Source organism: Oncorhynchus keta, chromosome 13 (assembly GCF_023373465.1).
Source record: "Oncorhynchus keta strain PuntledgeMale-10-30-2019 chromosome 13, Oket_V2, whole genome shotgun sequence".
Taxonomy (NCBI): domain Eukaryota; kingdom Metazoa; phylum Chordata; class Actinopteri; order Salmoniformes; family Salmonidae; genus Oncorhynchus; species Oncorhynchus keta.
Window position 1 is genome coordinate 23,634,106 of NC_068433.1, and position 27,203 is coordinate 23,661,308.

General features: G+C 45.0%; 2 protein-coding genes across 2 annotated transcripts; both read right to left on the reverse strand.

The window, feature by feature from the left end:
• Positions 1–1,622: 1,622 nt before the first annotated feature.
• Positions 1,623–8,336, reverse strand: LOC118392743 (ciliated left-right organizer metallopeptidase). The gene is made up of 14 exons (XM_035784767.2): positions 7,814–8,336; positions 5,551–5,644; positions 5,311–5,362; positions 5,041–5,190; positions 4,694–4,819; positions 4,501–4,582; positions 4,038–4,183; positions 3,581–3,764; positions 3,335–3,404; positions 3,109–3,199; positions 2,849–2,953; positions 2,604–2,735; positions 2,388–2,521; positions 1,623–2,214 (listed from the first exon to the last, which is right to left on the reverse strand). Exons 1-14 carry the CDS (start codon positions 8,334–8,336, stop codon positions 1,971–1,973), a joined length of 2,133 nt encoding a protein of 710 aa, XP_035640660.2. The 3' UTR covers positions 1,623–1,970.
• Positions 8,337–9,313: 977 nt separating this feature from the next.
• On the reverse strand, positions 9,314–26,709 carry LOC118392083 (low-density lipoprotein receptor-related protein 10). The gene is made up of 12 exons (XM_052459794.1): positions 26,572–26,709; positions 20,016–20,280; positions 19,571–19,603; positions 19,072–19,216; positions 18,498–18,688; positions 17,698–18,344; positions 17,017–17,456; positions 13,751–14,048; positions 13,081–13,520; positions 12,801–12,995; positions 12,534–12,663; positions 9,314–12,281 (listed from the first exon to the last, which is right to left on the reverse strand). Exons 2-12 carry the CDS (start codon positions 20,062–20,064, stop codon positions 11,670–11,672), a joined length of 3,180 nt encoding a protein of 1,059 aa, XP_052315754.1. The 5' UTR covers positions 20,065–20,280; positions 26,572–26,709; the 3' UTR covers positions 9,314–11,669.
• Between the last annotated feature and the right edge of the window lie 494 nt (positions 26,710–27,203).

Consider the following 27,203-nt stretch of genomic DNA (forward strand, 5'->3'; position numbering starts at 1 on the left):
TTGTGCATCTGTAGAAGTTTGTGAGTGCTTTTGGTGACAAGCCGAATTTCTTCAGCCTCCTGAGGTTGAAGAGGCGCTGCTGCGCCTTCTTCACAATGCTGTCTGTGTGAGTGGACCAATTCAGTTTGTCTGTGATGTGTATGCCGAGGAACTTAAAACTTGCTACCCTCTCCACTACTGTTCCATCGATGTGGATAGGGGGGTGTTCCCTCTGCTGTTTCCTGAAGTCCACAATCATCTCCTTAGTTTTGTTGACGTTGAGTGTGAGGTTATTTTCCTGACACCACACTCCGAGGGCCCTTACCTCCTCCCTCTAGGCCGTCTCGTCATTGTTGGTAATCAAGCCTACCACTGTTGTGTCGTCCGCAAACTTGATGATTGAGTTGGAGGCGTGCGTGGTCACGCAGTCGTGGGTGAACAGGGAGTACAGGAGAGGGCTCAGAACGCACCCTTGTGGGGCCCCAGGCCTCAGAGGATCAGAGGGGAGGAGATGTTGTTACATACCCTCTGGAGCATCAGCATTTCTGAGTTTGATTACAAGCTCAAAGTGGCCAGAAATAACTTTCTTCTGAATCTCGACAGTCTATTCTTGTTCTGAGAAATGATGCTGTCCTTCTAGGCAGAGTTGCAAAGAAAAAGCCATATCTCTGTCCAGTGTCTGTGTTCTTTTGCCCATCTTAATATTTTGTTTTATTGGCCGGTCTGAGATATGGCTTTTTTTTTGCAACTCTACCTAGAATGCCAGCATCTCGGAGTCGCCTCTTCATTGTTGACATTGAGACGGGTGTTTTGCGGGTACTATTTAATGAAGCTGCCAGTTGAGGACTTGTGAGGCATCTGTTTCTCAAACTAGACACTCTAATGTACTTGTCCTCTTGCTCAGCTGTGCACTGGGGCCTCCCAGTCCTCTTTCTATTCTGGTTAGAGACAGTTTGTGCTGTTCTGTGAAGGGAGTAGTACACAGCGTTGTACGAGATCTTCAGTTTCTTGGCAATTTCTCGCATGGAATAGCATTCATTTCTCAGACAAGAATAGACTGACGGGTTTCAGAAGAAAGGTCTTTGTTTCTGGCCATTTTGAGCCTGTAATCGAACCCACAAATGCTGATGCTCCAGATACTCAACTAGCCGAAAGAAGGACAGCTTTATTGCTTCTTTAATCAGAACAACAGTCTTCAGCTGTGCTAACATAATTACAAAAGGGTTTTCTAATGATAAATTAGCCTTTTTAAATGATAAACTTGGATTAGCGAACACAATGTGCCATTGGCACACTGGAGTGATGGTTTCTGATAATGGGATAATATTCTGCCGTTTCCAGCTACACTAGTCATTTTCAACATTAACATCGTCTACACTGTATTTCTGATCAATTTGATGTTACTTTAATGAACAAAAAAATGAGCTTTTCTTTCAAAAACAAGGACATTTCTAAGTGACCCCAAACTTTTTAACTGTAGTGTATATTTAGTTAATATTTAAAAAAATAAGAATATATTTTTTTTTTTGGGGGGTGGAGGCCTAAGAGAACGCTTTATGCCTGGAACCTTCCCTGCTCTGACTTATCTAAGGGGGATTCCAGAGAACATCACCATGGCAACAGATCTGTATAACAAATAAATAGTGCAGATTTACATTTTATATGTCAATTTGTATGAGTAAAATGTATACCACAGGGATAAGACACAGAAAACGCTCACATAATTCATTGTTATTACAGGTTAACATAGTGTTAAAGCTAAATCCATGTTGAACAACAAATCCAGGGGACAATTAGAACACCCCAGTGTCGCATTGCTCTTTACTCTAGTGTACTTTTTTCATTTGTACAGTTCAACACTTAACAAATAGTCCATTTCCCCCTCTGATAAATAATGTACAAACACCACCTACTTGATTAAGTAACCATTTACACCAGTGCACAAGACTGTGCTATAATGGACACCCAGTTTCCATTAGCAGTTATTTGAATCACTTTTGGGTCGAGTGCAACTGCAGAACACTGGGGGCCTCAGGGGCAGCATGCACCCTGACTCTGGAGGAGCGGTACCTCCTGTAGGCCACCATCAGGGCAGCCAGGAGACAGACAGCAGCACTGACCCCCAGGACTGCAGCCAACGTGGTGTCTGTACTGACCCCTGGTTGTGCACAAGTAGGGGCAGGGTCAAAGGTCAGGCTCGGGTCAGGGATTGTGTTCTGATGTAACAGGGGATCGCTGAGGGAGAGAAGATAAGAAAAGAAACACTTTATTTATACTGATAAATAAATTATGTATTGCGCTCTGAGAAAGTGAAAGACCACTTAAAACTTGATTGAAATAACAACATTGCAAGTTCATATTATGCCATACCAAAGACACTGAAATACTTCGTACTCAGCCATACTCACTTCTCAGTAGTCACTGTGCCTTTAGTAGAAGCAGCTGGAGAGTGGGGGTCCTGGTTGTCGATGGAGAGACCAATGTCAGGGTAATAACACAACCTCTTGTCAGGACATGCAACTAGCCCCCTGTAACCTGTCACCTGAATGAATGAGAAATCATGTCAAATCATGGTAGAATCTAATGGCCAAAATGGCAAAATCGGTGTACACTCAAAAGTTTACCTCAATGGTGCTTCCTACTGGGCAGTCCAACCATTCAGAGCCAGACACCTGTATCTGATACCGGTTCAGCCCAGTACACCTGTGTCTATAACAACGCCCCACCACAGAGTCACTGAGGGACAGGGAGACATTCTGACAGAGAGAGGAGATGGATAGAAAATAAAATAAATGGGTAGGTGTCACCTTCATACACTTTTTCACAAATATATGCGGTGTGAGTCCACGTAAAATGCACACACACTGACCTCTCTGCTCAGGTTAGAGAAGAAGCATCGGCTGTCTATACGGTACAACTCTCCACTCCACTCTGTTTCAGTCTCTCTCTCATTCTCCTCTTTCCAGCACTCACTCTTAGGAAAACACAGAGAGAGAAGTAAAGAGGGAGAAGTTCAAAGAGAGAGAGAAGGTGAAGCTGAGGAAGAGTGTTTGAAATACTGTTTTGTCATGGAGAACAGAGTTCAGGGAAATGGTCAAACTGAAGTAAATAAGTATGCAGAAGACCCACCATTAGAGGTTTGTAAATGCGGCACCCATCCAGGTGAGCGTCAGTCTGGCACTCCCCCTTGTGGCGGTGAAGATAATGACACCCTAAACCACTGAGCGATGGAGAACACAAGTCAAACAGAGAATGAGGTAGAGTACCTGGACAGCTTTAGACAACGTTGGAGAATGGGGTTTGTTTTTTATTGTATGGTTAAGTGTGGGATATTCAAATAAAATAATAACACTACCTGCCTGTGCAGAAAAATGAGGAGGAGTTATCATGGCAGGTGGACAGTAATCCAAACATTGCTCCCTCACCTACGAAAGATACACAAACAATAATTCACTACGGCCATTAATCAGGTACACTCAGAATCACTCACACCACACGATATTCCTCTCTTACACTCTTTCTCTTTGACAGATATTCTTTCTAAACCCCTTATCTGTTTGGTTCAGTTATATCCGTCTCAAAGGACAGGCGGGTCCCTCACCCTTTCCCCACACCAGGCCCTGTGCTCGGCTGTGGTTGACAGAGTACCAGCCCGTGTCCTGTAGGGCGGCCAGGGTGACCGGGTCGACACGCACCACAGCTGGATCCCCCAGGGCTGCAGCCATGATGGAACCCTGTAGCACCCTGGACTCCCAGTGAGAAGACAGACCACTAGAACCTACATCCTGGGAGATGGGGAGAGGAGTGGAGAAAGGGAGAGAGAGGGAGGGGCAGAGTGTGTGTTAAAGAGCAGGGGAGAGAAAGAGAGAGATTTAGAGAGAAAAGTGTGAGAAAGGAGTTATGGGTAACGAGGTAGATAGAGAAAGGTAAAGCACAATATAATATATATATAATATGAATAAAGTGTGAGAGTCCGGTATTTCAGGAGTGTGACTACAGTGCCTATATTTCTGCACTACTATATATTGTGTGTTAATGGCTCATGGCAGGGTCCGTACCAGGTTCTCCAGTGGTCCTCCCAGGTCAGGGTCAGTAGATGACAGGTGTTCCTGCAGGGCTCTGATCACTGATTGGGTGTAGATCCTGACCTGACCTGTCTCATCTGTGTTAGTCACCTGACCCCGGGGGGAGCAGCCCATCCCAGCTACACAACACAATAAGACAACACAGAATCACATAACCACACAACACAACCGCGTATAACTCAACCACACAACACAATCGAGTATAACGCAATGACATAACACAACTGAGTATAACTCAATCACACAACAACCACACAACACAACAACAAACCCACAGCAAAACAAAAACGGATACCTTTACAACAGAGAGAGAAAAATCTAAAAATCTAACCTAAAAGGATTGGACAAAAACACACTCTTAAGTAACACAATAGAATATAGCCTTATAATACAAACGTAATATACCAAATGATAACACAAGCAAAAGGTTACTGACGTTGTGAGTAGGAGCAGTCTCTCCAGGTGCTGAAGAGTTCTTTGGAGAAACCCAATGCATGGAACAACTCATGGATCACTGTCTGGAGAAAAGGAGATGCTAATTATTTTTACTTATAAATATATACATATATATATATATATATATATATATATATATCTGACACACACACACACAATTACATTTATTTTACCTGCACAGTGCCTTGGTGGCTATATCCCTCCCCAGTCAGTCTGTCCCTACAGATGACCACCACTCCAGCCAGAGGTCGACCCTGGGAGTCAGTCTGGCAGTGCACTGCATAGGCCAACACACTGGGCTGGGATATATGAATAGCGAAGAGGAAAGAGTGATACATTGACAGTCAACGTATTTTATGACCTGGGTTCATTACTGATCGTATTGCTTTTCATTGGTGAGGGTATGCTGGTAAGGATATCTGCTGATCTTAGATCTGTACCTAAGGACAACCAGAGCTATGTTGACAGTCACCAACTAAGTTGATTTACATGGAACATGGTCTCCGCTGTGACCCCTCACCTCCGCTCGACACTTGTCGGTGCTCTGCGCGTGGAGGTAAAGTAGGAAGTCAGTGTCAGGAAGTCCCGCCCCCTCAGGCCTTATCACAGTCATGGTTGGTGCATCAGGCTCTGAGTACACGGAACAACCCCTCAGGTGATCATCTGGGATCTGTCAATCAATGGTGGTGCATCCTCACTGGCAGGTCATGATTTCCATCAAAGGACTAATAATAACACAGCATCTCCCTTTCTGTGTGATATGAGAGAGGGATCAGATGCTGCTACTCACAATGACATCCAGACATGTCTCGGTCCTGTAGTTCTCATTGGCTCGGCCACACCTGCGGAAATGGAAATCTTTGATTGGTTGAAATGATTCACCGACCAATAACAGTAGAAAATCCAATATACTGTATCAGAAAGTCTAAGACAAGAGAAACATACTGAATAAACAGAGACAGTATTTTACTATGTAAAGAAATGGAAAAATACACACATATAGCTAGGTATACAGTTGTAACACACAGACTTGTTATAGTTGGCAGCGCTGGCGTTCCGCCATATGAACTTGCAGTACTTGTTGATGTTTCTGCTGAGCAGCAGATGACCAGGGACTCTGTTCACTGTCGGGACAGCAAGTATTAAATTATCAGTGAAACACTTAGTTATCCCCACATGATTACATCATTACGTTGTTATTACACACAAACGTGACACAAAAGTCACAAAGACTCTATCAAAGACACACAATAAAAGTTCCTACTGACAAACATCCACACACAATAATGTTCCTACTGAGAAACATTCCCACACAGTAGATACACTGAACAAAAATATAAGAGCAACACGTACAAGTGTTGGTCCCATGTTTCATGAGCTCAAATAAAATATACCAGACATTTTTCGTACAGACAAAAAGCTTATGTCTGTAAACTTTTGCACACAAATTTGTTTACATTCTTGTTTGTGAGCATTTCTCCTTTACCTAGATAATCAATACACCTGACAGGTGTGGCATATCAAGAAGCTGTTTAAACAGCATGATCATTGCACAGGTGCAACTTGTGCTGGGGACAATAAAAAGCCACTCTAAAATGTGCATTTTTGTCACACAAACCAATGCCGCAGATGTCTCAATGTCTCAGGTTTTGAGGGAGCGTGCAATTTGCATGCTGACAGCAGGAATGTCCACCAGAGCTGTTGAATGTTCATTCCTCTACCATGAGCCACCTCCAATATCGTTTTAGAGAATTTGGCAGTACGTCCAACCGGCCTCACAACTGCAGACCACGTGAATGGCATCGTGTGGGAAAGTGGTTTGCTGATGTCAACATTGTGAACAGAATGCCCCATGGTGGCAGTTGGGTTATGGGGACAGGCATGAGCTATGTACAATAAACACAATTGCATTTTATCTATGGCAATTTCAATGCACAGAGATACCGTGAAGAGATCCTGAGGCCCATTGTCGTTCCATTCATCCGCCGCCATCACCTCATGTTTCAGCATGATAATGCATGGCCCTATGTCACAAGGATCTGTACACAATTCCTGGAAGCTGAAAATGTCCCAGTTCTTCCATGGCCTGCATACTGGCCAGACATGTCACCCATTGAACATGTTCAGGATCGATGTGTTCCAGTTCCCGCCAATATCCACCAACTTTGCAAAGCAATTGAAGTGGGACAACATTCCACAGGCCACAATCAACAACCTGATCAATCAATCAATCAAATGTATTTATAAAGCCCGTTTTACATCAGCCGATGTCACAAAGTGCTGTACAGAAACCCATCCTAAAACCCCAAACAGCAAGCAACACAATGTAGAAGCACGGTGGCTAAGAAAAACTCCCTAGAAAGGTCAGAACCTAGGAAGAAACCTAGAGAGGAACCAGGCTCTGAGGTGTGACCAGTCCTCTTCTGGCTGTGCCGGGTAGAGATTATAACAGAACATGGCCAAGATGTTCAAACGTTCATAGATGACCAGCAGGGTCAAATAATAATAATCACAGTGGTTGTAGAGGGTGCAACAGGTCAGCACCTCAGAAGTAAATGTCAGTTGGCTTTTCATAGACGATCATTGAGAGTATCTCTACCGCTCCTGCTGTCTCTAGAGAGTCGAAAACAGCAGGTCCAGGACAAGTTAGCACTTCCAGTGAACAGGTCAGGGTTCCATAGCCGCAGGCAGAACAGTTGAAACTGGAGCAGTAGCATGACCAGGTGGACTGGGGACAGCAAGGAGTCATCATGCCAGGTAGTCCTGAGGCATGGTCCCAGGTCCTCCGAGAGAGAGAGAGTGAGCGAGAGAGAATTAGAGGGAGCATACTTAAAATTCACACAGGACACTGGATGAGACAGGAGAAATACTCCAGATATAACAGACTGACCCTAGCCCCCCGACACAAACTATTGCAGCATAAATACTGGAGGCTGAGACAGGAGCGGTCGGGAGACACTGTGGCCCCGTCCGGATAGGGCCAGACAGACCCTGTCAACTCTATGTGAAGGAGATTTGTCACACTGCATGAGGCAAATGGTGGTAACACCAGATACTGAATGGTTTTCTGATCCACGCCCCTACATTGTTGTTGTTATCTGTGAGCAACAGATGCATATCTGTATTCCCAGTCATGTGAAATCCATAGATTAGGGCCTAATATAATTATTTCAATTGACTGATTTCCTTATATGAACTGTAAATCTTAGAAATTGTTTAATGTTGCGTTTATATTTTTGTGCAGTACAGATCCACTCAAACACACAGCACACAGAGTCGCACTCCTCTCCTACCTGACAGCAAGTTGGACACGATGCCCACAGCCTCCCTGACTGCTGGCTCCAGTCTCTCGCTTTCCACCTGAGACAGGGCGGGGCTATCCCTCGGAACCCAGGTGTGGATCCTGATTGGCTGTGGATGGTTTGTGGGTGGAGCCAGCTCTCTTGTGCGCTTCCTGTGGTGTCTCTGGGATGAAGAAAGTTGAAGCGCAAATGAAGGAATTTGAAAAGGATTAGCTGTGTCCTCTGAAGCAGTAAGCCGAGTCTGGTGCCCAACATTGTTACTGGCCGTCGTTTTAGGGTGAGGTCCGTCTGGATCCGTGGGTGCGGTGACCACTGTGACCGACTGCTGAACCTCGTCAAAGATACACTTCTCCAGAGCACCAGGGAGCCATATGACCACCACCACCATCCAAACCCTCGGCCTGCTGAGGGAGGGGGGTGAAGGCATAATCATAGCCCTTCCACAGGAGCCGCCCCTCCACAGAAGCCTCATCTCGGGGAAGAGATCACAGAGACGGATCTGTTGGACTGACATGACATCAGCAGTAGATCTAACAGCTACGAGCTTCATCCCTCAACTAGCCATTTAAATGACCATTTATATGAACAATTTTGACTTTTACTTTTAATGTTACAGATTTCTATTATAGGTCTACATTGCTCATATAAATGGTCATTTGAATGGCTAGTTACAGGACAAAGCTAACATGCTACAAGATAATCCTAAATTAGTTGTTTAAAAAACATTTGGGATTAGAGGTGATTTTAGAGGGAAATCCAAATCTATCTTCGGAAAACTACTGCATTTCAGCAGTCCACTTGGACACTAATTGCGCAATAATGCTGTTGCCTTAGTAACATTTACTGTATTCACTCAAACATGTATAAATGGTAAGTCAATATACAACTGAAGCATTGACTGATGTAGATAATGACACTTGAATTAATCAGAGTCTGACCTGTTTTTCACTAGAGGAGCCCGTTTCAGACTGCGTAATGAGTCTCCATTACTTTTCTACACAACTTCATGAAAAGGGGTAAGCCTAAATCAAAGTTTTTCAATTCCCCCTTGCTGTTAGTCAAAAAGTACTGTATAGTGGACCACTTTCTCCTCTGCTATTTTAAATTCATCTAGACAATTTGAAATTGAACACAATTTTCTAAATGAAATATCAGTCTTCTTCTGTAAATGTAATGGCTTTTCCTCCCGACTCACCTTCACTCTTCTCCTAACGGTGCAAGTTGCAAGCGACCAAACAGCTCTCCACCATTGACACCCAGGTATTTCAATGTACTTTTGTCGTCATGGCGCCCTGGGGCTCTTCTCGAGAGACTGATGTGACATGTCTTTGATACATTCCCAGAAGACAGAGGACAATGGCTTATAGACCACCTTATCTAAAAACTTACCACTTCTTTACTTTTCCTAACATTGCACTTTCACTTCTTCGACCCACACCTCTCTCGCACACACACACACACACACACACACACACACACACAGAGTCCAAATAAAAGTGCAAATTGTTTAATCTCTGTGGATTCGTTCATATCTTTGCCTATGTACAGTGAAATAGACCCTATTTTTTTTAATCACTCTACAATCTTATTATTAGATTGCAATCATCCAACCACTCCATGTATAATTGAATACATTCAGTACAACCAGGTAAACAGAACAATAAGAAAATCAAATTGAAAGTACATTTCTGGAGGACAAAAGCGTGAGAAAAAAACAAAAGAATATGCTATACAAATGGCAACACTGAAACGCCGCTTCATGCGCTATTTGTTCATCGTGTCAAAGTGTGGTAGAGTGGGTTGGATTCACAAAGGGGTTAGACTTCAAGTCAAGTTTGTTGTGCCTGTTGCCCCTGGGGGGCCTCATCATTCTGCGTGCACTGCACAAGTCTAACCCAACCTCAGGCACTGAGAGAGATTGTCTTGTGAGTCTACTAGACACAATGTGTACTAGAGAATTACATTATAAACATTCATACATCACATTTAAGTGCATACATTACACACACAAGTTATGCCATACATACACTAACCAGGAGGGTCCCCAAAATTATTGCCAGTTTGCAGAACTGCATGGAATTTATCAATTATAAAGAGCAATATAAAACAGTCTGTCTGTGAGAAGGTAGGTGTGCCTTTTTGTGTAGATACACACACACACTACATGACCAAAAGTATGTGGACACCTGATTGTCGAACATCTCATTCTATTAATTATGGGCATTAACATGGAGTTGGTCCCCCCCTTTGCTGCTATAACAGCCTCCACTCTTCTGGGACGGCTTTCCACTAGATGTTGGAACTTGCTTCCACTAGATGCGGGGACTTGCTTCCATTCAGCCACGAGAGCATTAGTGAGGTCGGGCACGGATGTTAGGCGATTAGGACTGGCTCGCAGTCTGCATTCCAATTCATCCCAAAGGTGTTCGATGGGGTTGAGGTCAGGACGGTGCAGGTCAGTCAAGTTCTTCCACACCGATCGAGACAAACAATTTTAGTACGGACCTCCCTTTGTGCACGGGGGCGTTGTCATGCTGAAACAGGAAAGGGCCTTCCCCAAACTGTTGCCACAAAGTTGGGAGAACAGAATTGTCTACAATGTCATTGAATGCTGTAGTGTTAAGATCTACCTTCACTGGAACTAAAGAGCCCGAACCATGAAAAGCTGTCCCAGACCATTATTCCTCCTCCACCAATCTTTACAGTTGACACTATGCATTGGGGCAGGTAGCGTTCTCCTGGCATCTGCCGTCGGACTGCCTGATGGTGAAGCGTGATTCATCACTCCAGAGAACGCGTTTCCACTGCTCCAGAGTCCAATGGTGGCGAGCTTTACACCAGTCCAGCCAACTTTTGGCTGCTCTGCCATGGAAACTCATTTCATGAAGCTCCCGAAGAATAGTTATTGTGCTGACTGACCTTGCTTCCAGAGGCAGTTTGGAACTCGGTAGTGAGTATTTCAAAATCGATTATCACGCGCTATGCGCTTCAGCACTCGGTCTGGCCTACCACTTCACAGCTGAAGCTCCTAGACGTTTCCACTTCACATTAACAGCACTTACAGTCGACTGTTGCAGCTCCAGCAGGGCAGACATTTGAAGAACTGACTTGTTGGAAAGGTGGCATCCTATGACGGTGCCACGTTGAAAGTCACTGAGCTCTTCAGTAGGACCATTCTACTGGAGACTGCATGGCTGTGTGCTCGATTCTATACACCGGTAAGCAACGGGTGTGGCTGAAATAGCAGAGCCCACTAATTTGAAGGGGTGTCCACATACTTTTGTATATATAGCGTATTTGTGACAATATGCATGCAGTACGTGTGTGTAATCATTCAAATTCATCATATGCAGGAAGCTTCTAAACAAGGCACTTAAGGGGGGGGTATAACTTATAATATTAGAACATCTTCCATACACTTACACTGCTGCCCTACACCCTCATAAATACTAAAACACACATGACGTAGTCACACATACGAGTCACATAAAGACAAGCTCTTTCATGTGTTAAAAACAAAAACACTCATTTGACAGTAGCTGATATATTAGAGCATGAGGATGTGGGAGGAAGATTCTCTGTGCAAAGTTCACCACTTTCAGACTACACACATTCATGACTACACGCACGCAGAGGCAGGCACACGTATACACTTTCTCAAGGAGGTCCCACACTCAATAACATAAACGCATTGAATACGAGATTTCTACAGTCAGTCAAAACCAACCCAATGTAATTCAAAAGGCACTACATCAGCACAGAGACGGGGAGAGCCTTGCTGTGCTCCTGTGCGCGAGCACTGTGCACATCATTCAGGGAGGGGGATGGCGGTGGGGTTTGGATAAGGTCAGGGATCAAGGGTTAGCAGGGGGACGTCATCCTCCGAGGTCATGTCCTCCGAGAGGGGGATAAGCAGCACCTCATCCTCCGAAGAGGAGAAAGAGGGGGATGCGGAGAGGGGCAGGTAGTTGGTGGGGGAGGAGGAGGAGAACGGTGAGGCGCGGAAGCGAGAGATACCGCGCCCCAGAGAGTGGAAGAGGGAGGCCAGGGAGGGGCTACTGGGGGTGGGAGGGGCAGCCACAGGGAAGCTCTGGGGGGTGGCTGGGATAGAGACGAGGGGTGGAGGAAGGGAGGCGGGAGGCGGCGGTGGTGGGTGCTGCACCGTCTGAGGGAGCAAGCCTAGTTTCTGTTGCAACGGCAGATTGACGGCTTCCACAGCCAATGAGGAAGTTGCGGGAGTTGATTGACTGGGCTCTGCACCAGTAGAGGTGGGATCTGTCTGCTGGGGGGCGGAACTGGAAGACTGGGAGGGCCTGGAGGCAGTTCTAGGGATTAAGCCCCACCTCCGCATGCGACGGACAGCCCGGCGGACGAATCGGGGCCGGCGACGGCGACGTGGAGAGTTGGCGGTGTCCTGTCTGAGGAGCTGGAGGATACCTCTCAGAGTAAGAGAGGAAGACTGATGGGGGGAGAGAGACAAAGAGAAACACAGAGACAGAGAGGCAAACTAAGTTAGTGATGGATTCCCCTTGTAAAGGAAGGAAACCAAAGAAAGGAAATCTCAAGTAATCTGTTATTTGAGGCCTTCAATTAATTGTGCTCCAATCAGAGCACAGCGGAACAAAGTTGTTGTTAGTTCCTGATCTAAGGTCACTTAGGGTTAGGATTGGGGGACTGCTAGCTGATCCTAGACCTGTTACTAGGCTCTCACCTCGTTGGGGTTCTCTGTGGGGAAGTCCTCCACTGGAGGGATGATGCCCTGGGCAATCAGCTGACCGTAGGAGGGAGGAGCCTGCTGCTGGATCAGCGCCGCCTCTTGGCGGCTGATTGGAGCAAACATACTGCAGGAGGAAGACAGACAGAAACATATGGGTGTCTGGTCCAATAAGACAATTTGGACACAGATCAAGGGAGGCATTTGTGGGTGATGAAGCATCAACATGTAGTAAACCTGACGTGTGAGGTGCATGAGGGATACCTGTATTCTCGGGTGCGCAGTGAGTAAAGCTTGCAGGTGCAGCCCATAGCGATGACCAGCAACAGCCCACAGACCAAGCTGCCAACGGTTGCCGCGGTGATGACCTTCCGAGGCAGGGTCACGGAACAGTTCAGCTCGTCTGTCCCGTCCTTGCAGTCCACCTGGCCGTCACAGCGCCAGCTCTCAAACACACACCTGGGGAAGAGACAAACGGTCAAGATGGCGTATACACTTACACACATCAAAAACACACCACGCACCCTCACAGACCATCCTCTACCTGTCACTGTCGCAGTGGAAGGTCCCAGGTTGACATATAGAACAGTCTCTCTCATCGCTCCCATCAGAACAGTACAGCTGGTAGTTACACCTCTCCTTGGCAGGGAAACACACCGGACGCCCTAGGAAGCTATGCCCCGCCAGCAGTGCCCTCTGACCAGCCACTCCACAGGCAAACTGGTCACGGGGACATCCCCTGCACCCTGCTTCGTCATGTCCCGTCTCGGGACAGTCCCAGTGCCCGTCACACTTCTGTTCCTGGGTGTAGCAGCCCCCCGCGGCACCCCCACATTTACCTTCCCAGGGGGGGCAATAGCCCCCGACACGGTAGGTGGCGTTGAAGCCCAGCCCCTCAGAGCCGGGGAGCGTACGATAGGTCAGGGAGAGGAGGCCGGTCTGGGACTCGACCTGGATGGTCTTGTAATTGGACGCATTAGTGATCTGTCACAGAGGGAAAGGGAGGGAGAGGGTGAAGTGATTAGATTGAGTAAATTAACTTGGTTATATTAACTTTCCCAGTGATTTGGGAGGTAGAAAAGTTGGCTTTAACCACAGATCTAGGATCAGACCACCCTACTCTCTGATTTAAAAAATTAAATATCTGACTTCGTTTCAGTTTATTAGGGGCAAAGTCTACCAAACTCCATTACACCCCCCCCCCCCACACTCACAGTTTTGAGGAGTTCCCCGGTGCCCTGCTGTCTGTCAGTGATGGTGACCGTGTCTCCAGGCCCCAGCTCCAGCAGCCGCAGGTCCAGCTTCAGAGGCCTAGAGTCCTGGGGGTCCAGGGTCCACACACAGAACAGAGGGGGGCCCCTGATGGAAGGAGGGGCGAACGTCCCATAGAAGGTCTGGAGGAGGCCCCCGCAGGTGACGACCTTGGGAGGTAGGGTCACGGTGCAGTTCAGCTCGTCTGACCCGTCCTTGCAGTCCAGCTGGCCGTCACAGCGCCAGCTCTCAAAAACACACCTGGGGCAGAGACATAAACAGTTCAGGTGGCGTATACACACACATCGAAACACACCAAACGCATGTCACATCGGAACTACACTAACACACATTAAATGCATGCACACACACACCAAGTTTTTTTCGGGATCAAAAGGGGGCTTAGATGGTGGGCATGGTAGGGGGTGTGACAATGGGCACAGTTATCCCTGTGAATTTGAGAAATGTTTTGAGACCCCCCCATCTTGGCAGTGTAGACATGTTTAAGCCAACGTCCTGCAATTCTTCACATTTATCCATGGAGTTGAGAGAAATTTGCCATGGCCAACACAGTGTTATTTTTGCTCAAACCAAATAAAATCAATACTGCTAAATTCTTGCTTTTAGAAATTTAGATTTCTCTTTCACGGTCTATATTTTATTTTGATGATTGTTAGTCCTCAAAAATAATCTATATTGTGTGTTATATATATATATATATATACACACATACTGTATATATACACACACACAGTGGGGCAAAAAAGTATTGTGTCAGCCACCAATTGTGCAAGTTCTCCCACTTAAAAAGATGAGAGAGGCCTAAAATTTCATCATAGGTACACTTCAACTATGACAGACAAAATGAGAAAAAAAATCCAGAAAAATCACATTGTTGGATTTTTTATTTATTTATTTGCAAATTATAGTGGAAAATAAGTATTTGGTCAATAACAACAGTTTATCTCAATACTTTGTTATATACCCTTTGTTGGCAATGACAGAGGTCAAACGTTTTCTGTAAGTCTTCACAAGGTTTTCACACACTGTTGCTGGTATTTTGGCCCATTCCTCCATGCAGATCTCTAGAGCAGTGATGTTTTGGGGCTGTTGCTGGGCAACACAGACTTTCAAACATTTTCGATGGGGTTGAGATCTGGAGACTGGCTAGGCCACTCCAGGACCTTGAAATGCTTCTTACGAAGCCACTCCTTCGTTGCCCGGGCGGTGTGTTTGGGATCATTGTCATGCTGAAAGACCCAGCCACGTTTCATCTTCAATGCCCTTGCTGATGGAAGGAGGTTTTCACTCAAAATCTCATGATACATGGCCCCATTCATTCTTTCCTTTACACGGATCAGTCGTCCTGGTCTCTTTGCAGAAAAACAGCCCCAAAGCATGATGTTTCCACCCCCATGCTTCACAGTAGGTATGGTATTTTGGTTTCATCTGACCATATGACATTCTCCCAATCTTCTTCTGGATCATCCAAATGCTCTCTAGCAAACTTGAGATGGGCCTGGACATGTACTGGCTTAAGCAGGGGGACACGTCTGGCACTGCAGGATTTGAGTCCCTGGCGGCGTAGTGTGTTACTGATGGTAGGCTTTGTTACTTTGGTCCCAGCTCTTTGCAGGTCATTCACTAAGTCCCCCCGTGTGGTTCTGGGATTTTTGCTCACCGTTCTTGTGATCATTTTGACCCCACGGGGTGAGATCTTGCGTGGAGCCCCAGATCGAGGGAGATTATCAGTGGTCTTGTATGTCTTCCATTTCCTAATAATTACTCCCACAGTTGATTTCTTCAAACCAAGCTGCTTACCTATTGCAGATTCAGGCTTCCCAGCCTGGTGCAGGTCTACAATTTTGTTTCTGGTGTCCTTTGACAGCTCTTTGGTCTTGGCCATAGTGGAGTTTGGAGTGTGACTGTTTGAGGTTGTGGACAAGTGTCTTTTATACTGATAACAAGTTCAAACAGGTGCCATTAATACAGGTATTTATGCTGTATCCAGTATTTATGCTGCAGTAGTTTATGTGTCGGGGGGCTAGGGTCAGTTTGTTATATCTGGAGTACTTCTCCTGTCCTATCCGGTGTCCTGTGTGAATTTAAGTATGCTCTCTCTAATTCTCTCTTTCATTCGGAGGACCTGAGCCCTAGGACCATGCCTCAGGACTACCTGACATGATGACTCCTTGCTGTCCCCAGTCCACCTGGCCGTGCTGCTGCTCCAGTTTCAACTGTTCTGCCTGTGATTATTATTATTTGACCATGCTGATCATTTATGAACATTTGAACATCTTGGCCATGTTCTGTTATAATCTCCACCTGGTACAGCCAGAAGAGGACTGGCCACCCCACATAGCCTGGTTCCTCTCTAGGTTTCTTCCTAGGTTTTGGCCTTTCTAGCCACCGTGCTTCTTCACCTGCATTGCTTGCCGTTTGGGGTTTTAGGCTGGGTTTCTGTACAGCACTTTGAGATATCAGCTGATGTACGAAGGGCTATATAATTAAATTTGAGGTAACGAGTGGAGGACAGAGGAGCCTCTTAAAGAAGAAGTTACAGATCTGTGAGAGCCAGAAATCTTGCTTGTTTGTAGGTGACCAAATACTTACTTTCCACCATAATTTGCAAATAAATTCATTAAGAATCCTACAATGTGATTTTCTGGATTTTTTTTTCTCATTTTGTCTGTCATAGTTGAAGTGTACCTGTGATGAAAATTACAGGCCTCTCATCTTTTTAAGTGGGAGAACTTGCACAATTGGTGGCTGACTAAATACTTTTTTTTGCCCCACTGTGTGTGTGTGTGTGTGTGTGTGTGTGTGTGTGTGTGTGTGTGTGTGTGTGTGTGTGTGTGTGTGTGTGTGTGTGTGTGTGTATATATAAACAAAAAAGTGTTTTGACAAATCTAAATCTATTTTATATTGGAGATTCTTCAACGTAGCCACCCTTTGCCTTGATGACAGCGTTGTCCACTCTTGGCATTCTTTCAACCAGCTTCACCTGGAATGCTTTTCCAACAGTCTTGAAGCAGTTCCCACATATGCTGAGCACTAGTTGGCTGCTTTTCCTTCACTCTGCGGTCCAACTCATCCCAAACCATCTGAACTTGATTGAGGTCGGGTGATTGTGGAGGCCATGTCATCTGACGCTTTGGAGAATCTCAATTATAAGGATTTCATTGGCAGAAAAATGACCCCCCCCCAAAACACACACACACTCCTCTACCTGTCACTGTCGCAGTGGAAGGTCCCAGGTTGACATATAGAACAGTCTCTCTCATCGCTCCCATCAGAACAGTACAGCTGGTAGTTACACCTCTCCTTGGCAGGGAAACACACCGGACGCCCTAGGAAGCTATGCCCCGCCAGCAGTGCCCTCTGCCCAGCCACTCCACAGGCAAACTGGTCCCGGGGACATCCCCTGCACCCTGCTTCGTCATGTCCCGTCTCGGGACAGTCCCAGTGCCCATCACACTTCTGTTCCTGGGTGTAGCAGCCCCCCTCGGCACCCCCACATTTACCTTCCCAGGCGGGGCAGTAGCCCCCGACACGGTAGGTGGCATTGAAGCCTAGCCCCTCAGAGCCGGGGAGCGTACGATAAGTCAGGGAGAGGAGGCCGGTCCGGGACTCGACCTGGATGGCCTTGTAATTGGACGCGCTGGTGATCTGTCACAAATGGAAAGGGAAGATGGTGAAATGATTAGAATGAGTAAATTACCTTGGGTAATTGAACTGATCAGTCTTGTAACAAACTCTAGAGGTAGAAGTTGGCTTTCACCACAGATCAACAATAAGACTAGCCTACTTTCAATCCGAGAGTAATTAAATAATATCTGACCCCGTATCAGTTTATAAGGGGCCACTTTACCTAACTCTAAGACACAAACACACCCCCAGGCACACTCACAGTTTTGAGGAGTTCCCCGGTGCCCTGCTGTCTGTCAGTGATGGTGACCGTGTCTCCAGGCCCCAGCTCCAGCAGCCGCAGGTCCAGCTTCAGAGGCCTAGACTCCTGGGGGTCCAGGGTCCACACACAGAACAGAGAGGGGCCCCTGATGGAAGGAGGGGTGAACGTCCCATAGAAGGCCTGGAGGAGGCCCCCGCAGGGCCACTCAACGGGGGCCCGGGTCACACTGGGGTGGGCTCTGTGAGCCTGGAACTGCCAGAAGTCATATATAGGATTGGTTGGCTCCTTTTCCTTGGTGTGGTCCCCATTCTCGTCTACTTGCTTCTCTGTCTCCTCCTCCTCTTTCTCCAGCTCTCCCGGTGCCTTCCCTACTGTTTCCCAATCCCTCCCTCTGCTGTTACTCCCCCCGTTCTTCTCTCTTCCGGTCTCCCGCGCCCTGTAGGACTCTGGTGTGGCGGTGGCCACCACTGTTTTGCCATGCTCAGGATCCAGATTCAGGATCTTCATCTCTCCATCACAGTCTTGCTCGTCTATGCCCAGGCCCACCCCTTCACCCAGGCACTCCACCCGGCCGTTACAACGCCACGACAGGGGCAGGCAGCGCCCACCCAAACACTCAAAGTCCACACCCGTACAGTCCCCGGAGTCTAGAGAGAGAGGAGTGGCAGGGAAAGGGGGAGAGGGAGAAGAGCTGATATTTCTATTAGCTATATTACATTTCCTGGTACTCAAAGAGAGTTATAACGAGTCTACTAGGTGATGATTAACAAGTGATATAGCCTGACATCACGGCACCATACCTCTGACATAGCCCAGGCGGAACGCAGACACAGGGAATAAGTGTGGCAGGAAGTGGTGCGTCACTGTAATGTTTCCCCCCATCAACTCCATGGGTTTCGGCAGGTCGGATCCACAGAGGGTAATGGGCTTGCCAGTCGATGACGTCACCGAGACCCATTCCTTCTTACACCGTGTGGAAAACTGGGAGAAACTGAAAGATCGACGGGAAAAAAAATAGATAAAGAAGTAAGCAAACAATCAAAAACTACATTATTTGGCAATGAAGCCATTTTCCTTTACACAATGTGACATTTCTAAAGTCCAGTCCGGACACAACCCCTACACCGTATACCCTGGGCACTTCATGTAGATCTGAAAGTATATTTAAAGAACATGGTAGTAGCTCCACCACTGACAGGCTGTACAAACTCTTCCTCCAATTGCTTACGCCTACCTAAATCCTTCAGGTGTACACTAGTGCCAAGAGGGTTAAGGACTAGACTAGAAGTTGTTTTGGGGACAAACGTTGATGCACCCCGACCCACCAAAAAAGCCCCTAAGACAGCGGTAAGACAGCGAGTGGGGAGACATTACCTGAGAATAACAGGCTCTCCTACATGTGCCTTGATAATCCAACTACAGTAGAAGGGCCGAGGGCGGTAGGACGAGCTGCGGTGCACAAAGCTTCTGATCTCTCCTCTCGCAGCCTCCAGGACTTGGGGAGATCGTCCACAATGAGCTGGGAGAGAGAAGAACCCTACAGTATATTAGACTCGGAGGGGCGGCCTGAGAACACATATTTGTTTTCCAGTTGCAAAACATTTTGCTACGGTATTCCTGGTCTGATTAAATCAGGCCGTAATACACTATTAATTGGTATGTACCGCCTGAAACATTGGAGTGCAAAATCATGTAAAGGAACCGGAGGTGTCACCGCTGATTGTCAATTACAGTTGAGACTCCCACGCCTACCCATGTTGATCACATAACTATGAGGATTGTGTAAAACTGGTGAGAGGCAGATGGGTCCCTTTGATAACATGAACAGAGACATTAGCAAGAGAGAGGGAGGGGGGAGGGGTAGCGTTCTTACCAGTACTGGAGACCAGCTCCAGGCTGCTGTAGGCTGTGAATCAACAGGCAAAAACAGAGTTACAGAGGTCTGAATCGGGCATTACTAAAGATCTGACTAGTATTTGCACACGGTACATTTCACACTAGATACTGCTTACAAAATACAATGTTTACAATAGTTGTTGGCCTAACACATGGCTCGCCACCCCTGTTCCTGGAGAGCTACCCTCCTGTAGGTTTTTGTTTCAACCCCAGTTGTGAACTAACCTGATTCAGCGTATCAACCAGCTAATTATTAGAATCAGGGGTGCTAGATCAGGGTTGGAGCGAAAACTTACAGGACGGTAGCTCTCCAGGAACAGGGTTGGGGAGCCCTGGCCTTAAGTATTGTTCTTAACCACCTGACATATGGACCGACAGACAAAACAGGCAGATAGATGGGTCACATTCAAAGTAAAACTCACCAGTTACAAACAAAATGTTGATGACACAAAGGTTGAAAGAGACAGTCATTCTGATGATGGTGCTCCTCTGAAATGATGATGCTCCTCTGAAATGATGGTGCTCCTCTGAAATGCAGGTGCTCCTCTGAAATGCAGGTGCTCATGAAAAAGCAAAAATGGTGAAAAGAAAGCAAACTAGAATGGAAAAACATCTGGCCAGATCCCCCTCAGTCCGCCTTGCTGAGTGGCCCCATCATCGCTAATGTCTCGTTCAGGAAGACTTCACCTGAGAAAATAAAAAGATCAACCCTAGTCAGCAGAAATTGCTATTTTGACTAGCCTGGTCCCAGATATGTTTGTGCTGTCTTGCTAAGTCCTATGGCCATTGACACACCAAAAAAAATAGCAAGACAGCACAAAAATATCTGGGACCAGGGTATATTTTTAGAGGAACAGGAGGAAATGACAGAAACATAGCTACAGAACTTGCTTAAGCCTTTACTTATGACAGTCAGACATCTGAAGTTGTTCGCTTAAAGCATGTGTTGTGTTCAATGTGATGGTTTTCTGTTTTTATCAAGAACCCAATGTTTACATCAGTGAAGGCTCCTCAGAGGAGCAAGGGCAGGAACATCCTCAAAGAATTCCAGAAAAATAAAAATGTTAAACTTTTTAGATAAAACTATACTAAATACAGTATATTCATATGTCAACAAATAATTGATTAAAACACCCTGTTTTGCAATGACTCTGTAGGGTAGCGCCGTGGTATTGCTGGAGGACAGCTAGCGTCTGTCCACTGGGTACATGGACTTCAATACAAAACCTAGGAGGCTCATGGTTCTTAACCCTTCCATATACTTACACAGTAATTATGACCAACTTATGGAGGACATCCTCCAACCTATCAGAGCTCTTGCAGCAATAACTAACAGGTTGTCCACCCAAACAAAGGATCAGAGAACGACTAGTACTGAAAGCATTAACTAGCTAGCACTGCAATGCATAAAATGTGGTGAGTAGTTGACTCAAAGAGAGAAGACAATACTTGAACAAATTATTTTTTTTCCAAAATTAAGGAGAAGCAAGAGAGAGGGAGCAAGCTGGAAGTCAGAAGTTTACATAGACTTAGGTTGGAGTCATTAAAACTCGTTTTTCAACCACTCCACACATTTCTTGTTAACAAACAATAGTTTTGGCAAGTCCGTTAGGACATCTACAATTAAACAATTGTTTACAGACAGATTATTTCACTAATAATTCACTGTACCACAAGTCCAGTGGGTCAGAAGTTAACATACACTAAGTTGACTGTGCCTTTAAACAGCTTGGAAAATTCCAGAAAATTATGTCATGGCCTTAGAAGCTTCTGATAGGCTACTTGACATCATTTGAGTCAATTGGAGGTCTACCTGTGGACGTATATTTCAAGGCCTACCTTCAAACTCCGTGCCTCTTTGCTTGACGTCATGAGAAAATCAAAAGAAATCGGCCAAGACCTCCGAAAAAAAATTGTAGACCTCCACACGTCTGTTTCATCCTTGGGAGCAATTTCCAAACGCCTGAAGGTACCATGTTCATCTGAACAAACAATAGTACCGAAATATAAACACCATGGGACCACGCAGCCGTCATACCGCTCAGGAAGGAGACGCGTTCTGTCTCCTAGAGATTAACCTACTTTGTTGTGAAAAGTGCAAATCAATCCCAGAACAACAGCAAAGGACCTTGTGAAGATGCTGGAGGAAACAGGTACAGAAGTATCCATATCCAGAGTAAAACGAGTCCTATATTGAAATAACCTGAAAGGCCGCTCAGCAAGGAAAGAAGCCACTGCTCCAAAACCGACATAAAAAAGCCAGACTATGGTTGCAACTGCACATGGGGACAAAGAACGTACTATTTGGAGAAATGTCCGCTGGTCTGATGAAACTAAAAAATAACTGCTTGGTCATAATGACCATCGTTATGTTTGGAGGAAAAAGAGGGAGGCTTGCAAGCTGAAGAACACCATCCCAACCGTGAAGCACGGGGGTGGCCGCATCATTTTGTGGGGGTGCTTTGCTGCAGGAGGGACTGGTGCACTTCACAAAATAGATGACATCCTGAAGTAGAAAAATTATGTGGATATATTGAAGCAACGTCTCAAGACATCAGTCAGGAAGTTAAAGCTTGGTTGCAAATGGGTCTTCCAAATGGACAATGACCCCAAGCATACTTCCAAAGTTGTGGCAAAATGGCATAAGGACAACAAAGTCAAGGGATTGGAGTGGCCATCAAAGCCTTGACCTCAATCCTATAGAAACAATGTGGGCAGAACTGAAAAAGTGTGCAAGCAAGGAGGCCTACAAACCTGACTCAGTTACACCAGCTTTGTCAGGAGGAATGGACCAACATTCACCCAACTTATTGTGGGAAGCTTGTGGAAGGCTACCCAAAACATTTGACCCAAGTTAAACAATTTAAAGGCAATGCTACCAAATACTAATTGAGTGGAAGTAAACTTCTGACCCACTGGGAATTTGATTAAAGAAATAAAAGCTGAGATAAATCACACTACTATTATTCTGACATTTCACATTCTTAAAATAAAAACAACTAGCTAGCACTGCAATGCATAAAATGTGGTGAGTAGTTGACTCAAAGAGAGAAGACAATACTTGAACAAATGATTTTTTCCCAAACATTCTGACATTTCACATTCTTAAAATAAAAAGTGGTGACCCTAACTGACCTAAGAGTGGGATTTTTACTGGGATTAAATGTCATAAATTGTGAAAAACTGAGTTTAAATGTATTTGGCTAAGGTGTATGCAAACGTCCAACTTCAACTGTATATTTCGTAGTATAAATGTTTTAACTTTCACTTTGTTAGCTTTGAATGCAGCTAGCTAGTTTAGCCTACTCAAACACCTGGCTTAAACAGAGGGATGCTATGTTAGCTAGCTGGCTATCTAACGCTGGAACTCTTCCAAGGCAAGGCAAGCTTTTATTTGTATTATTTTTGTTGTCACTGGGACCCACCGGTGTAACTGCTAATCTGCTTGCTGCTCACTGTACTGCTTGATTGTAACGGGTTTACTAATGCATTATTTCTAGTAGCTATGTTGACTAAGACGGGACAATTAAGTAGGCTGTGTGTAGCGGTTAGCGGTCATGACATAGCTCGGATAGTTTTTTTTGCCTTGTCACAGACAGCTTATGTGTTGTGCACTGAAGTCCACAAGCGAAGTGAAACAGTGAGAGGAGAGCGCATAGATATATGCGAGAAGGAATTATATATACACAACGAGTTGTTTGTAAGTGGCTGCTATGAAAGTGAACTGTGTTTGCATGTGATCAGGGGTGTATTCATTGCGCCGATTCTGTTAAAATATTTCTTAAAATGGAACGGTGACAAACATACCTGAATTTGTCCAATAGAAACTCATTTCCAACTGTTGGACAATGATTTCACCCTAGATCAGTGGTACACAAACTTTTTATAGTCCCGTACTCCTTCAATCATTCAACCTCCAGCTGCATACCCCCTCTAGCACCAGGGTCAGGTCACTTTAATGTTGTATTTTTGCCACACACACTATACGATGTGTTAACGAACTCTAAGAATTCATGTGAGTTTTTGTCACAACCCGGCTTGTGGGAAGTGACAAAGAGCTCTCATAGGACCAGGGCACAAATAATATTACATTAATAATTGATCATTTTGCTCTTTATTTAGCCATCTTACATATAAAACCTTATTTGTTCATCAAAAATTGTGAATAAATCACCACAGGTTAATGAGAAGGGTGTGCTTGAAAGGATGCACATAACTCTGCAATTTTGATGAGGCTCTCTTGTTCAGATTTCGGTAAGCGGGCTGGAGGCAGGGCATGAAAAGGATAACGAATCCAGTTGTTTGTCTCATCTGTTCTGGGAAAATACCTGCGTAATTGAGCACCCAGCTCACTCATCTGCTTCACTATACCACATTTGACAATGTGCGTAAGCTTAAGTTAATTTGCACACAAAACAAAACATACAATGATGGAAAGACGTGTTGCGGAGAGTTCCTGAAATCCTAGATTCAGATCATTCAGGCGAGAAAAAAACATCAACCAGATAGGCCAGTCATGTGAGAAACTTGTCATCTTGCAAGCGGTCAGACAAGTGGAAATGATGGTCAGTGAAGAAAACTTTAAGCTTGTCTCTCAATTTTAAAAAACGTGTCGATAATTTGCCCCTTGATAACCAGTGTTGTAAAAGCGTTACATGGTCGCTACTCATATCATTGCATAATGCAGAAAATACACGAGAGTTCAGGGGCCTTGCTTTAACAAAGTTAACCATTTTCACTGTAGTGTCCAAAACGTCTTTCAAGCAGTCAGGCATTCCCATGGCAGCCAGAGCCTCTCGGTGGATGCTGCAGTGTAACCAAATGGCGCCGGGAGCAACTGCTTGCACGCGCGTTGTCTCCCTGTCATGGCTTTTGAGCCTTCAGTACAGATACCAGCACATCTTGACCACCAAAGTCCATTTGATGTCACAAAGCAGTCCAGTACTTTAAAAAGATCCTCTCCTGTTGGCCTGGTTTCCAGTGGATTGCAGAAGAGGATGTCTTCCTTAATTGACCCCCCAAAAAAACATAACGGACATATACCAGGAGCTGTGCCAGGCCCGCCACATGTTGACTCATCCAGCTTTAACGCATAGAATTCACTGGCTTGTATGCGAAGCAGTAACAGTTTCAAAACATCTCCTGCCATGTCACTGATGTGTCATGAAACAGTGTTGTTTGATGGAGAAATTGACTGAATAGGTTTTTGGGCCTTTTCCCCAGCATTGTCTCAGCCATATCGGAAGAATTAAGTCCTCCACAATAGTATGGGGCTTACCTGTCCTAGCCACTCGGTAGCTCAACATATAAGACGCTTCTAGCCCCTTCTTATAAATGTATCTGCTTTTATACCTGTCTTACTAATCGAAAGTAATCTTTATTCTCGCTCAAAAAACACCTGTGGCTTATTTTTCAAATAGGCATGTTTCATTTCTAAATGTCTGTGCAAGAGTGAAGGTTTCATTGAGTTGTGAGATAGTACTTTTGTACATATAATGTTGCTGGGAAAAGGCACTACTCCCAATATAAGTGAGCCCCAAATCAATGTAGTTCTCATCATATTTGCGCCTCTTACTTTACATTTCTTTAACCATTTATCAATTTTCGAGCAAACAGAATGAGCAGCAGCTACCTTTGGCTACATAAGGACCATTAGTGGAATTCCCGGGAGAGAGTAAGGGTTAATGTGATTGGATGTTAATTATTTGACTAGGCTACCTGTATTAGGGCTCCCGAGTGGCACAGCAGTCTAAGGCACTGCATCTCAGTGCAAGAGTCAGTACCTGGTTCGAAATCAGGCTGAATAACATCCGGCCATGATTGGGAGTCCCATGGGATGGCGCACAATTGACCCAGCGTCTTCCGGGTTTGGCCGTCATTGTAAATAAGAAATTGTTCGTAACTGACTTGCCTAGTTAAATAAAGGTTAAATAAAAACATATTTAAAAAAACATCACCCAACTGTAGCCCCGTTGGAAAATCTAAATGGACTGTTTGAAAATGCGAATCATAGTTTTATTTGGCGTACCGCTGTTTGGATATAGCCGTCCTAGATCATCTAGATACAGGCAAGATTGTGTAAATCGATATTTAACGTGTCATGGTATGTCACCTTGATTACTCAGTTCTCTCGACCTGTGCACGCACCTACGTTGTAAACTTTCATTCATAGGCTAGGTTGAAGCAACCTCATGACGGGTAACGGTACATTTTGCGTATCATTTGACTTAGTATCCTTAACCTATCGATGTTTCATTGAGCTGGGTGAATGGAATATGAATGACAATCACCCAATATTCTGTAATATAAATAAATAACGTCATGTTCATCTTAAACGACACCGATAGTGACTCTTTTGAATATTATACACAGACATGTCCTGCCTTGCCAGTAACGTTGGCTAACTAAATGACGCATCTAGCTAACCTTGTGCTGTATGATTTACCAGCAAGCTAAATCCTAAACACAAAAATGCTTGTGATTTTTAATATCGCGTTTTTTCTGTGTCATTTTAATTCTAGATTATGTGAAATTATGTACATAGCTTCTAGACCTTCTGAATGCCTGCCCCCGCAAACTTCCTTGAAGAGGAAGGGATTCATCACGCCAATTCTGTTGCAAAACGTTTTGTACAGAAACAGTTTACTCTAAAAGGAAACCGTTTTCCAACGAAAACGAACGATTCTATTGGACAAATTCAGCTAGGTCCCTCCCCGTTTCGTTCCGTTTGGTTCTTACATTGTAGAACGTAATGAATACACCCCTGCTTCGCTCTCTCGCCTTGTTGTGGCTAATGCTAATGATAGCTCTGACCAACTTCCCTCTTCCTTTCGTAATGTTTCCCTGAACGTGCCACGCGATAGTAATTTTTAAAAAGCATTCATATATACATACAAACACTCTGATGTACAGATTAATTAAAAAACGGCGATAAATGGTGTAAATAAATGCCTGTAACAACGAAGTTAGCAACCTTACCCTTTCTGTCGTCTTTCTTGTTGATAGGCAGAGTTCTGGGCAACTTCCGTATTGTTTACTTGGAACAGGAGAGGGGGTGGTGCTAGAAGCTCAGACTGAGGCTTCGGCTGTCACAACGCCCCAAACAAACTCCGATGTTAAAGAGCCAAACCGGTGTACGAATAATTTTCTCATATTTATCATCAAATGTAATTTGTTTCTCGATTCACGAATTCGTTTCAATGGTGTTCATATCGACAGTTGAGGATTAATATTTGTTATCATGGTTCACCACAAGGTGTCAGAATTGATTAGGCTAGTGAGACGATCCCTCAGATTGGGTATACCACAGTGGAATTGTATTATAGCAGACGGCCTTGCATCAGAGAATACAATGTAACATTATTTGCATTAGCACGTTTTGTAATCAGCAAGGTAACACACATTTGATGTATTTCGTCAATGGACTGAGACAACGTGGATTGAAATCAAATGACTACTGAATTGTCTGCCTAACTTGTTCTTGTAGTTCTTTTTGATAATTTACACTATCCTGGGGTGTTGTTTTTGAGGAATTGTGATAAATGAATGTTCATATTTATACGGACACAGCGTCTACCGCTGTTTCTTTACCTCTCTGAGATAGGCTTCAC

Excerpts from the sequence above, each read along its gene's own strand:
- LOC118392083 (XM_052459794.1), bottom strand. The coding sequence starts at position 20,064 with ATGACTGTCTCTTTCAACCTTTGTGTCATCAACATTTTGTTTGTAACT. Across the intron at positions 19,604-20,015 it reads CAACATTTTGTTTGTAACTG|CCTACAGCAGCCTGGAGCTG; the intron begins GTGAGTTTTACT and ends GTTGATTCACAG. Across the intron at positions 14,049-17,016 it reads TTCCACTGCGACAGTGACAG|GTGTGTTTTTGAGAGCTGGC; the intron begins GTAGAGGAGTGT and ends TCTCTGCCCCAG.
- LOC118392743 (XM_035784767.2), bottom strand. The coding sequence starts at position 8,336 with ATGTCAGTCCAACAGATCCGTCTCTGTGATCTCTTCCCCGAGATGAGG. Across the intron at positions 4,820-5,040 it reads CCGACAAGTGTCGAGCGGAG|CCCAGTGTGTTGGCCTATGC; the intron begins GTGAGGGGTCAC and ends CATATATCCCAG. Across the intron at positions 2,736-2,848 it reads TCTCTAACCTGAGCAGAGAG|AATGTCTCCCTGTCCCTCAG; the intron begins GTCAGTGTGTGT and ends TCTCTCTGTCAG.